Genomic DNA, 13026 nt, shown 5'->3' on the forward strand with positions numbered 1-13026 from the left:
TGAAAGATTATTATACAAGATGAGCAAATACTAATGGGTGAATACTCAGAAGTGTTTGTTGAAAATTTGCACCAATAAAAATGTCTTAACGGTGAAGCAAATTATTTAGAGCTACCAGTGCAAGAACAACAAGAGGGATGTTCGTGTTTACAAGTAGTTCTCCACAGAAAATATAATGCAAGTGTAGACTCCAGCTGGAGCATCTGTGTGTTACCAAATAGGAAGTTACAAAATAAGTGTTACAATATTTAGGACTAGAGAAAATTATAAACCTTTATCCCTGCCATTTTCTTGGAAATAGCAATTATCTTCAGGTTTGAATCTTCTAATGAGCTACAAACTATTCAATACTCTTTTATCTGCGTGTTCTTTATTGTACTTCTTTTCTGATTGGACTTTGCAACTAGATTTTATAAAGACAAGCAAACATGAGAGAAATGTACTAGAACACTGTAAAAAGATACACTTTGCTCATGAAATTCATAAGTATAACATGCAAACAGAGAGTTTTTAGTTCATCCAAGTGCATCTTGTTTTATAATGTCTGGAATCAACTTCAGTCATGGTTACAAGTTTGCCATCAGGATTGGTAGCTGTACCTAAGCCACACATAAATTATGCAAGAGATCATTACTGGAAGTATTTAATTCACATCCTGTGTTTCTCAACAAGGGAAGCAAAGGGCTTCGTTGGAGTGAAATGAAACTGAAACAGGGCACAGGCCTCAAGCCAGCAAAAAAAAGACAAACCAAAACCATAAAAGCACTGCACAGCTGCAAGCCAGTGAATGCTCCATCATGCAGTTGTCAGCCTCCTCCTGTGGCAGTGGCCAAAGAGCCCTTTAAATCATGGTCTCTGGCTTGGGTACCTAAAGCTTGAGCTGTATAATACCTCTGACACAAACAGTGCTTTCTGCTGCTGTCACATGCAGTGAGTGGGATGTGGCCTGGGGGAGCTCCTTCCCTCTGAGCTCCGGCTCGTGAGCCACAGGGCAGCGCCGGGGGATTTGTGGAATGGCGCGATGGGCACCGGTGGTCCCTGAGCATCACCCCGACCTCCTCCACTGTGGGCGGCCTGGGAATAAGGGAAAAGAAGGGGGTTAGGTTCATGTCAGGAATTTTTCAACATCTCAGTAATTTTCAGTGTTCTACAAAAAGAGACAATAAAGAGAAGTTGAATAATATAGAAACTAAGTCAGTCACTTGTCTAACTGGGCTGGATAGGACCATTAAAAAGCAGTTACTGGCTGTAAAAATGCTTTCTCCCTGTTTTTTTTCTATGAACTTACTGTCAATGTCAGTTCTTCTTTCCCTTCAAAGTAAACCGAATGATAACATTTTCTGTCTCTTATTTTCAGGAGGACATAGTCCTATTATTATTACTCATGTTGTTCTTGATTTATATAGTCTGTAACACAAACTGTAATTCACTGCTGCTGAATCAAGGCTGGTTTACATATTTGCAATTTACTATAGTTTTCTTGCAAAAAGTCTTATGGACCCATAACTGCACATGCAAGTTGTTGTTCTGATTGTACTTTAAAAGGATCAGCTGCTCCAAAGCTCAGGTACTATAAATACCACAAAAGCATGTCTGGAGTCAATATGCTTTTAAAGAGCATCAGGTAAAACTACAGAACTTTTTCAGGGAGAAAAGCAGAAGAATGGCAATTGAATGGATGAACTAAAAATACTGCATCTGTTTTTCAGGGCTCTAGAACTATTTTATTTTTTTACAATTTCCAGGAGGAAAAATTCACTGTTATACCAGATTCAAAGAAAAAAAAAAAAAAAAGAAAAAGATAGCTTGTGCCCAAAGAATTGAAAAACATCAATTAGTTAAAAAAACAGAATGACTTTTGAAGAAGAAATTTTTTTCATTGTACATATGTTGTCTGTATTTAATATGACTGCTCTTTAAAATTGACTAATCTCTACAGTATATACTCATATATTATGAAAAAAATTATACTGTTTCCACTGTGTTTGGAAGCTGCTAAGTTTTATTTCCTCTGCACCATGGTTTTATTTCTGTTTATTTCTGTTAGAAACTTGCTTTTGAATTGTATGTAACAAATACAAGGCTGTAGGCATCTCCTGTAAATACACATTTTTACATCCAGTTTGGAATATGCAATTTGCCAAAAATATCAGATGACTCTTTTTATGAAGTCCTTAGGAGGTTTTAGTGCATTCATTACACACTGTGAACTAAATGAACTAAATGACTGTGTTTGAGGCAGCAGGCTGTAAATAAAAAATGCACTTTGAGGGTCAGAAATCTGTGTAGGTTCCTAAACTTACTTATGTTATAAGTTGAATGATTCGGGTTTGTGTCAGTGGGCAGGCTACAGCTGTTGTTCTCAAGATGGCATTTTCTCAGGCTGCCAAAAAGCATCTGCATCACTGGGCATGTTCCATATATTAGAGCAAGAAGAGCAAGAGCTGCAGGACCTTTACTCTCTGCAGCTGATCAAAAAGGACAGCAGACTCAGAGAATTTTCTTCAGCCTCCTTGGAAATCTCACAAGAAATTAGAAGTAAGGATGGTCTGGTCTGCAGACTGAGCCTATTGCAAGAAACAGGGTTAGTGGTACAAAGTAGTAGACAAAGTAGAACTTGGGGATCCTGGAAGAAAGAGATCCATATGGAAGTTCTCAGCCTCAGGAAACCGGGCATACAGGTATTTTTTTGTGTCTGTTATGGGCTGGGATGCTATTTTCCCCCTTCTTTTGATTATGAAAGTTTGCTAGGTTTTTACCTTTAGCTAAAGAAGAAATTATTTATAAGCTTTTTGTAAGCCTGGAACAAAAGGTTTTGAAGTTACTGACAAAGAGCAGCAATAATAAGATTATGGACCTGTAATAGGCAGATAAATAGGAATAGCTGTAAGGAGAAATATATTTTCATTTATAACCATTTGTGCTCTGCAGTGACTTTCAAATAAATAGGTACGAATGTTATATGTTCCTATTTACAGGAAAATCTTTATATAGTCTAAGTCAATAAGACTTTTGGCAGAAGGTTCAGTAGCAAATGCCATTTGAAAAAATGTCATCAGGTTGAATGTGTGAAGCAACAAGTTAGGGATCTATCTACTTTGCAATTTTTCATCTTGGGAATATATGTCAGAACTCAATAGTAATGATTTTTTTATATTTTTCCTATGTCAGACTTTCAGAGAGGGAAGAAATTGAGTTATTTATAGATTTCTCCATAATTATAGATGTGATCCATATTCAAGGTTAAAAGAAATAGGGAGGAACTATATTGGGAAATGCTTATTAATCATGTCGGATCAGATTTATAGATATAGATTTCAGAGTGGAATACGATACACCAGCCAGTGGCTAAACAGTAATTTAAATTGTTTTGTCCTAAAGTTACAGTAAAAGTGGCAAGTACAAGGTTTTTTACTCAATGTTTTCCACACTTGCACTGCTTTGCTGAGATGTTGTAATGACATTTCTTGGTGGTGGAAATAAAATATGAACCCTTGTTTGTGATAGTGTCTCTTTCAATTGTGAGTTCTATCAGAAATAAATAAAACATTATATAGCATTTATATGATCACTAAGTACAGCCACATTTCATAATGGTTACACATGTACTAAAAGCACTGAACACTGCAGAGAGATTTTGAACCAAGATTTTTGGTTTAATATGAAGAGGGAAATTGATACAAGGTCATAGGAAACATAATACCTAATACTTTATTATTTAGATATGTATGTAGGTAGTTGTATAATAACAATATGTTCAAGTTTTGTGCATAAAAAATATTGACAGCTCTGTCTATAATCCTATATGTATTTCCTGAACTGTACAGATTTAAACAGTTGTCATTAACTGTTTTTAGTCTTTACTATTATCAATAGTAGAAAATACCGTACCAACCACATGCTTTAACCAAAAAGCTCTTTGTGCTTTTGTCCTCCATTGTTACAGAAACATAAAGGAAAATGAGTCACAAAGACTTCACAAGTGATTCATTGCTTCCATCAAAGCAATTTAATTTTAAATTGTACTTTTATCTGTCTTTTCCATGACAGGAGGCATTGTTGATAAGGACCTTCGTCACTACCTCAATCTACGGTTCCAGAAAGGTTCGGTGGACCATGAGCTCCAGCAGATCATAAGAGACAATCTCTATCTCCGCACAGTGCCATGTAAGTAGGGTGGAGATGGACAAACCTGGCTTTTTAGTGGCAATAGACTATCTGAGTGAGTGCTGCTGAGGCCCTTTGCAATGCATGAAGAGGTGGTCTGTGGATAAAGCAGACTTTCTGTAAATAGATTTGTGGCTTGGTTCAAGTCTTCCTTGTTACTGATGAGAAATTCAACTGTGTTTGAGTTCACTGATATTTTCGTGGTGTTTTCAAAGTTGTAATTTCATAAAGTCTGGCTCTAGAATGATAATCTTACTTCTTCTGTAGTTTTAGAAAGCACAAATTTAAAGAGAAAAAAAACAGTTTTCTGGGGTGGTTCAGTGGATGTCCAACAGAGAGAGTTTGATCTGCCTTGTGTTTCACATATCCATTATGTAATAATACCATTGGATTTAGAATGCAATAGGGCAACAGAAGAATATATAGACTAGATTTTTTTTGAATGCAACAGGCATGGCAATGAAAGTTTGTACTGTCTTGAATATGGTTTGTTGCCACATAGTCAATATTCAAAATATTTGAAAACCTCTAAAATAATTTTTGTTGTATTGAGAGTATCCACCTATTTCTGCAGTAGACATGAAATTAAGGAGAGTCACGCAAGCCATGTCTGACTGTCAGGGCCATGCCTTTCAGAACAGATCTACTTGGCTGACAGACAATATATCATTTAAAATGGACTGAAGTTCCATTATTCTTCGTTCATAAAATAATTGCTTAGCAGACATAAAATGGGTCTTCTGGTTTTGGCAAAAAAGGGGTGCACTTTTGAAGTTACAGGCTTGACACTGGCATGATAGGCAGAGGAAGGTATACTGAGTAAGTGGCTGTGCTATTTGTATGGTAGTGAGTGGATGCTGTTTGAAAGCTGAGTTGTTGTGAATGCTACCATATGTTTTTTCTTTCATAGCATTAAATAATGAAGCTTTGAAAAGCTGCACCTAAAAAAAGTTGTTCAAGCAGTTTCCCCCCCCCCTTTCCTTTTTTTTTTTCTTGGAAGCTGAAGATAAATAAATATAAATTCTTAATTTCAGGAGTTCCATTTGCAACTTATCAGAAGGGAAGGTGGAGAAAAACATTTGAGAATGATTACCTGTATGCAGAAAACAAAAAATGTTACATTTATGTGAGATGTATGATTAATTAGTTTTGTCTGAAAATATTGAGAAACATCACAGCTGAAATGGAAATGCAAGTACAGGAAAGTGCAGAAAAGTTTTGAGCCTAAATCCCTCTTCCAAGGATGTCTGGGAGCATAAGAGTATACTTATTATAACCCCAGTCCATGCTCATTAGTGCCACAGGTCCAGGTTAAAGAAGAAGGAAAATACAATATTACAACTGCTGCACACATGTAACAGATGCTGTCTGTCAGCAATATGGGCACAATGAGTAGCCTTTGAGGTTGTTTTGCTTTAATCAAAACAATAATAAAGTGTTCTCATGTGTCAAGTAAAATACAGTACTCACAGAAGCAAATTTGTCATTCAAAATGTAACACTACAACCACAAAGACTACAGTTTGGAACCTGTAAACAATGCTACCTTTTCTTTCTGTTGTGGCTTCTCCATCTTCTGTGTCACTTTAGGTGGCTAAATTCTTAGGTCATTATTGTATTCATAGTGAGTATATTTAACTAAGTAAAAGCTACATTTTGAAGTATAGTGTAGTGTTACAGATGGCAGCTGCTGAATTCCCAGGTAAGCTGTCATGTTCTTGGAGAGTGGAGGACTCTTTTCAGTAGTAGTGTTAGAAAAAAAAACAAAAAAACCTCAATAGTGCCCAGTTGGCATATTTTCTTCAAAATGTTCTTGAAAATTGTTTGAAAGTAATCCTTCTGAAATATGGGTGTTTAAAAAAAAAGAAATTATGAAATGCAGACAGGATTATATGTGGTTAGCTAAAGGATTTTCCATAACCAGTCAAATATAAAGGATACCATCACATAGGTGGCAACCCAGATTTCCCCTCAATCATAATTGTGGTGAATCTTTCCTTAGTGAAATTTTACTCTGTCTCTAGAATTCATGTCTAGGAGGGAAACTGTTTTCTTATTTTCATATAACTTAACTAATTTTTGATTCACAAACTTACCTTTCAAGGGCATTAGTATTCAAAATTTTCTGCTCTAGGCAGTATTTTGTTTTTAAGCTCTGTACATAGTCTAAGAGTACTGGTTAGCTGTCCTAACACTGTATTTTACAGTCCTTAGTATACAGTGGTAATGTTTAACTAACTGTACCACTGCCCACAGGTTCACTTAATGAGTGCACCTAACCATGAACTTATTACAAATCTTGCAACAGATGCCAACACAGCAAAAGAAGCGCTCAGTTTGGTCAAATTCTTGTGCAGAAAAACAGAGAGGGAAAGCCAGCTGCAGGCATCATAGCCTTAATTTCCAGTGACAAGGTTGCAACACAAAGAGGAAAAAAAATGAAAAATAGGTGGCAATAATTTCCTTTTAAAAATGCATCTGCAATCTTTGCTCTGTTATGGAGGCATAATTGCCAGTAAAACCATTATAGAGTCCTTGACCTTGAGTTTTTCTGTTCTTTGCTTTCTGCTCACACTGGCAGCACTGGCCCCAGCAGTGCAGTGGGCAGGACCATGGGTTTCTCAGCCTTCTAGGTCAGACAAAGTCATCTTTCACTTGCACGGAGTGAGTATTCTCTGTGAAACCAGGAAGCAAAGAATTAATCCATACCTGTTTTAAATCAGGATAAGACAACTCAAGTTAGACAACTGAACTAAACCAGATATGGTTAGGGCTTGTACTCAACCCTGACAGTGTTTAAAACCAGGCTGGATATGGCCTTAAGCAACCAGCTCTAGTGGGAGGTGTCCCAGCCCATGGTGGGGGGTGTTGGAACCAGATGATCTTTCAGGACCCTTCCAATCTCTTAACATTCTATGACTCTATGATTCTAGATAAGAATTTGAATTTTCTATTATACAAGTGTACATCCCTGTGTACACCAAAGAATAGATGGTCCAGAATCACATGACATGAGGATAATGGGTCAATTCTTCCCTCAGAAATTGTAGCCCCTGGGAATGAGATGAATTGGTTGGGTTTGTGATCCTTACATTTCTCTATTTTTCCTAATGCAGTGCCCCTTTCTACTAAATTAGAAAAGGCCTTGTAACCCTGAGAGTCAAGTGCTGCCTTCTCTAAGTGTTGCAGCTCTCAGTGCCATAAGAAATTGATTTTCCCGGCATTGCCAACAGGAATGATATGCATATATCCTGGGGCAGGATGTACAATTGTATTTGCAGCAGTCAAGAAGCAGCCATTAACAAGGTAGTGTTGGAGGAAAGAAAAGTTCCTCATTTTCCAAATTCAGAAGATCTAGCTGAAGTTTTTGTCATGCATTTTCTTCCCCTTTTGCTGTTGTGTAGGATTTTAGCACTTTTCATATCCTAAACTTACTCCTGAAGTATTTAGGAGCACTAACCATTGTGGTTGTCCTACAACACAGAAAAATAAGGCATGGTGAAAAGGGGTAGCTGTCAGCACTGTCTGACACTGTCCATCCAAATCTAGGGATCTGCAGAAAGGCCACAAAACACATGTAGGGCTCTGAATGCTATGGGCAGACAACACCTTAATCATGCTGCATCTTGTGCTTGGTAGTGTTCCCAGCAAACTGCAGTTGCCATGTGGGCAAGCAGCTTTCCAGTCTTCACTAATGTGAGAAGAGGTAGCTCTAACTTTGTGTCATCGCAGGAATAAAGCTTTGAGTAGAGTACATCACAGGAGAACAGTTTTGATAGTGACAGTCATGGTTGGACCTGTCTCCTTTGATATGTCCTTCCAAGCAACTGCAAATTCCATGTCTTTGAGAGCTGGAAAAATAGTGTAGCTGTGGTTGAAAATAGAATCTGTGTGTGCTTCCTTTCCAGACAGGGAATGTGAAATGATAGTGGAAAACACTGTGATTAAACAGCACTGTAAAAAGTCAAGGACAAACTGATTCATAAAAGTAAAAAGTCATCCATTAATTTGAAGAGATGCTCATCCTCTGGGATATAACTTCAGGCTGACAGTAGCTCAGATGAGTTGTCTGTCCTGCTGCACCAAAGGAGGGTGCAGGCCATAAATGCATTCTTCACAGTGAAAGTGGGGGAGAAAATAGCTTTAAAAACATGATGGGGATGAGGAAGCTTCCTTCCTAGTCTTTGAGTTTAGAAAAAAAGGAATGGTGTAAGAACAGAGAGGACTGGGTATATGGGTCAGCCTTACAGCAGTGGATATTTCAGTATTACCTTTAGCACAGAAGTTGGAGGAAGGATGTTTTATTTAAGATATTTGTTAGCAGCACAGGAAAAATGTTATGTTTGTAACTGAGCCATATACTATATGTGAGTGACCAAGGGCAAGAAATGGAATCATTATGAGCAGCAGTTTCCCACATGGCAAATCTTGATAACAAATCCTTTTTCTCAGTTTGCCTGTTGATGCTGTGGGGACTCTGTGTTAGGTGAACAGAATTAACACTGCATTGAAAATATGAAATGCATGAGCACTTAATAAGTCACTTAAGTCACTTCTTCTGTGACTTATTTTTTTCCATCTTCTGTGAATAGATTCATGTCATTTAGATTTAGGTCATCTTGAGTCAATTTAAATAAGAGCTTCATTTTCAAATATAGTTTTGTTCTATTGTATTTTAGTATAGTCTGGTCTATATATACATTTAACCTACATGCTGCAATATTGTCTGTGTACTGTTGAAATGTCACTTCTTACAGCATGCTTATGTTTATTGTCTAGTCCTCTTCCCAGAAGAAAAAGTATATGAAGTGATTTTTTAAGTTTTCTTTTCTTGGTGTTGGTTTTGTTTATCATATACAGTAAAAGTAGAGCCATTAGCTTCTATTTCTGTGATACTAAAGTCAGTAAAATATGTTTATACTTGAAGCTGCAGGGGAATTCACCTTTTCAGACCTGAAGAAATCTTCATCTGCAAAACAGTGCAAAACAAACAAGGTCTTTCCCTCTGTCAGAGAAGTCTAATATATTGGGAAATCTTAGTTACTCATAATCTAGTTCACAGGTATCAATAACAAGCAAAAAACTTCTGGGGGTGTGTAAGACTTTACTGATGATAGGTGTTATCATAGTTTGTATTTTTTCTAATACCTTTTATTTTGGTCACAATAATTAGTAAATACTGAAAGAAATCCCCATTACATACCTAGGTTTTCATACGAGGTTTCTGATTTCCAAGCTGAAGAAAGAGTTGTGGAATTCAAGTGGGCAATAACTCTGTATTGGTTGAGGGTAGCCCAAGCTCAGAAGCTCTCTGTGCATAGTTCTGCTGCTCTGAATAAGGATGTGTGTATACCTGACTAATCTGTATTTGGACAAATATGAAACCTTTCAAAATATTTTTTGAAAAATGAAAGAAATTATAATTTTTTTTTTCTTCTAAAAAGTATATAGACAAGAAAATTCAAAGGGTAATGTGTGAAACAGCTTTGGAAATGGTTTAATATATTTTTCTTACAAGTTTGTTCAGTGTCAGAAGTATCTTACAAGAGGTATTGTCAGTTAAAGAGCTGCCAGTTTGACATCATATGGAGCTATTGTTAGGATAAAATAACCTGTGCTTAGCACACCATATTGCCAAGAAATGTCTGCATCACTGGAAATAACAGTACCTAACTTTAATGACTACTTTATTCTTCCAGAGTTAGCTATTGCTTAGACTTTGCTGGTTCAGAATAGAGCAATGCAGAGCTTGAAAAAAGTGTTCTTGTTGTTGTGTATCTAGTGGAGCACACCTCCAAAGTGTACTTAAATCAAAATCATTGGCATCTCAAGCAAAATCAGGTAATTACACGAGATGAGGGCCCTACTGTGTTGCATGCAGCACAGCCACATGTACCAGAGGATGAGAAAGTGGCACTGCTTCCAAAATTGACAGCCTAAATAGAAGAGACAAAGAACATCTGATAAAAAAACCTAGAGCGCCAACAATGCCTAAGTTTTCCTGCATGAGGTAGTGGTGGTTAAACTGTTCCCTGTGGCCCTTGCTTTCTTTTCCATTTCTCCATTCAGTATTCCTAATTACCTGCTGGAAATGCATGCAGGACAGTGACCTTTTTTTTCTGAGAACGCTGGGAATGCCTGGTCCAAAGAGTTTGGCTTATGCATCTTTGTATTGACTTTTCCAGGTTATTTTATGGGACTTTTTGTCTGTTTTAGAGCAGGATGGTAAAGGTTGCAATCAGCACTGTGCTTCCTCTCCATTAGTTTGTACAGAGCATTGCCTGTGCTCAGAGCATCTTCAGGCTGCAGGCACTTCATTGCCTTCAGCAGGAAATGGATAAAAATAAAACCAGGGGAAAAAACAATTTTTAACATTTATTTATCAAAGTGAACTGCAGTTTTAGTTAAGGTCTAGGGTAAACAGATGTCCAAACTGTATCTACAAATTGCAACACAGATGAAAAATACTGTACTTTGTGTTAATCATGAGAGAGAAAATGTACATAATTTCTGCCTTTTTTTCATAGAAACTTCTCAGTTCTACATATTGGGGATATCAACTCTTGGCTATTCAGTGACTAAATACTCACCCTATAATAACTAAGGTATCCAAAGAAAATAAATACTGTTCGAGATGAAGTGGGGAAGGAATGTGTCTGATGTGGTGTAACTGTAGTAGGAGGTGAGAAGAGTTGTAACAAAATGAAGAGCAGTAATTGTGTACTGCTTCTGATACTGCAACTTGAATGTTCCATAAAGGTTGTATGAAAATATTAGGATGTTTGCATTGGTTGTAGTTCAGTGAAACAGTTCTGTTTGTCACAGATCTTTGCACCCAAATCACATCTGTAAGACACTGAGGCTGCTAATTTTGTCCCCTACTCCCATTCTTTCCACTCCTTCATTCCCTCCTTTCTGCTCCTTTAAATACCATGCTTTTCTCCCATTTTAAAATACAAATCATACAAAATCAGTAAATATTTTTTATAATTTGGTGTCGTTATAAATTATTTTTCTAACTGGTAATCTGAGGCCCTCCCAACTGGAAAGTTGATACAATACCACTAAAATCACTAAAATTTTTAGCAGTAAAAAAAGATAAGAAAATGTCCTGGAATTGCAAACTTAATCTTTCTAAAGCAGTTTTCTTACAAAATTATATCACATATCTTCCTTAAGCAATGTTAGCTGGCATGTGATTTAGAGACTAATGTCAAGCAGCTTGGGTTGCTCATCATATCTGTGTGGAATTATTTATATGTGATATAGCACATGCATAATTCCAGATGAGAGTTCAGTTACAGTATTTGTGCTGATTGTCCCCAGGAATCTCTACATGTTTATTTAAACTTTGAGGAGACTCTCAGGTGTTGCAAAATGGGTTCTCTAATTCACATAATCCAGAAAGGATAAAGGATAGTGGCAGTTCTAAATGAATTTTGATGATAGCACTAGTTTTATTGATTACTTGCAAACTAGCAGCAAACTAGAAGGGCAATAGCATGAGTCTTATGAAGTACCTTGCCTCAGCAGAACAAGAATAGCAAACAATACAAGAGGCCACAAATAACTTACTTCACAAGTACAAGTCATAGTTCTTGAGTAGCCTAAAGCAGCTTGAAGTTTATGTAGAGCCTGTATCTCCCTATGACAGTAGGCTTTTCAAGCCTGAAGGTTTTAGATACAGTACTGACCTTTCTCCTTAAATAACCAAAGTATCTTAGAAATCTTGGAATTACAAATATGATGAACAAAACTTGCAGCACTGTTGAATGTAAGTGTTCCTATGATTTCTAAAGCATTTTTTATTTCCTACATGAACTTTCCAAATTGCCTTTTGATGTTAAAAGATTTGTAAATATATCCTTTAAAATTTAGCCTCCATCTGCAGTCAAATAGGTCACTTTTTTATTTTTTTTTTCTTAAGGTAAGCTATTTTAAATATCTGTGTTCTTTCTCAGTCTGGAGAAGATAAACTGTCAGAGACAGTGGATAATCTTTACTTGTTTTTTTTTTTTATCTGAAGAGCAGCTGAACAGTGAACAATGGAACAACAACAGCTGTCCCTAGAAATTCAGAACAATATCAACAACAAAAAAAAGAGTGCTATAAAAGAATCACTATTCTAAATTGAATGACTAGTTAAACTACTAAATCCATATTTGCATCATTGAATAAAAAGGTCCAATATCAATTTTGGCAGGATGTGCTGCTTTTGTTTTTGTTCTCTTCTGGGCCTTTCATCTACAACCACAACAAAAGCAAATTAGTGGTAGTGATAATGGATGTCCTCGTGAATTGATCCTCTGCTGCATACTGAGAAATTGATGTGAATTGGTAAGCAGCTGGCCAAGTTCACCAAATAACCAGCTTCTCACGTTTATGTCTCTGAACTGCACCTGCAGATCAGGAGCCTCCTTACACCACCTGGAGCCCAGGTCCTTCTTGATTTATTTGGGCACTGTGCTCTGTGCCACCACTCCCTCCTTTAAAAAATGTCACCACTTACATTAATGAGAATATATAATTTAGATCTTTTTTCACGATTTAATATTTTGTCATGTCCCCAGCTGTAGAGAAGAAGGCACATATTTTTTCATATTTTCTGTGTCTTACAAAAAAGAGAAGGAATTTCAACCTTCTGTGCATAGTAAGCCCAGGTAAATGGACAAGTGTCTCTAGTGGCACCATGTTTTAGATTCAAAAGTACCCTGGCTCAAATAAATCCCTTTGAGAAGACAAAACATTAGAGAAGGAAGATTACCGAAGTGCTGTAACCCTGAAGGGTGAAAAAGACTTTGGTTTCATCAGTAGGGGTGAGAATAATTTATAATTTAGCGGCTGAAAAACTGTTATGAGG

General features: G+C 36.8%; 1 protein-coding gene across 8 annotated transcripts in view; it reads left to right on the forward strand.

The window, feature by feature from the left end:
- Positions 1–13026, forward strand: part of MAGI2 (membrane associated guanylate kinase, WW and PDZ domain containing 2) — a 725755-nt gene that overhangs the window by 217098 nt on the left and 495631 nt on the right. For all 8 annotated transcript variants that reach the window (XM_069035710.1, XM_069035728.1, XM_069035720.1 and 5 more), the window contains exon 2: positions 4051–4167. In XM_069035710.1, the coding sequence (XP_068891811.1) occupies positions 4051–4167 (117 nt within the window). The remainder of the gene's footprint in view (positions 1–4050; positions 4168–13026) is intronic.

This window comes from Aphelocoma coerulescens, chromosome 1A (assembly GCF_041296385.1).
Source record: "Aphelocoma coerulescens isolate FSJ_1873_10779 chromosome 1A, UR_Acoe_1.0, whole genome shotgun sequence".
Lineage (NCBI taxonomy): Eukaryota > Metazoa > Chordata > Aves > Passeriformes > Corvidae > Aphelocoma > Aphelocoma coerulescens.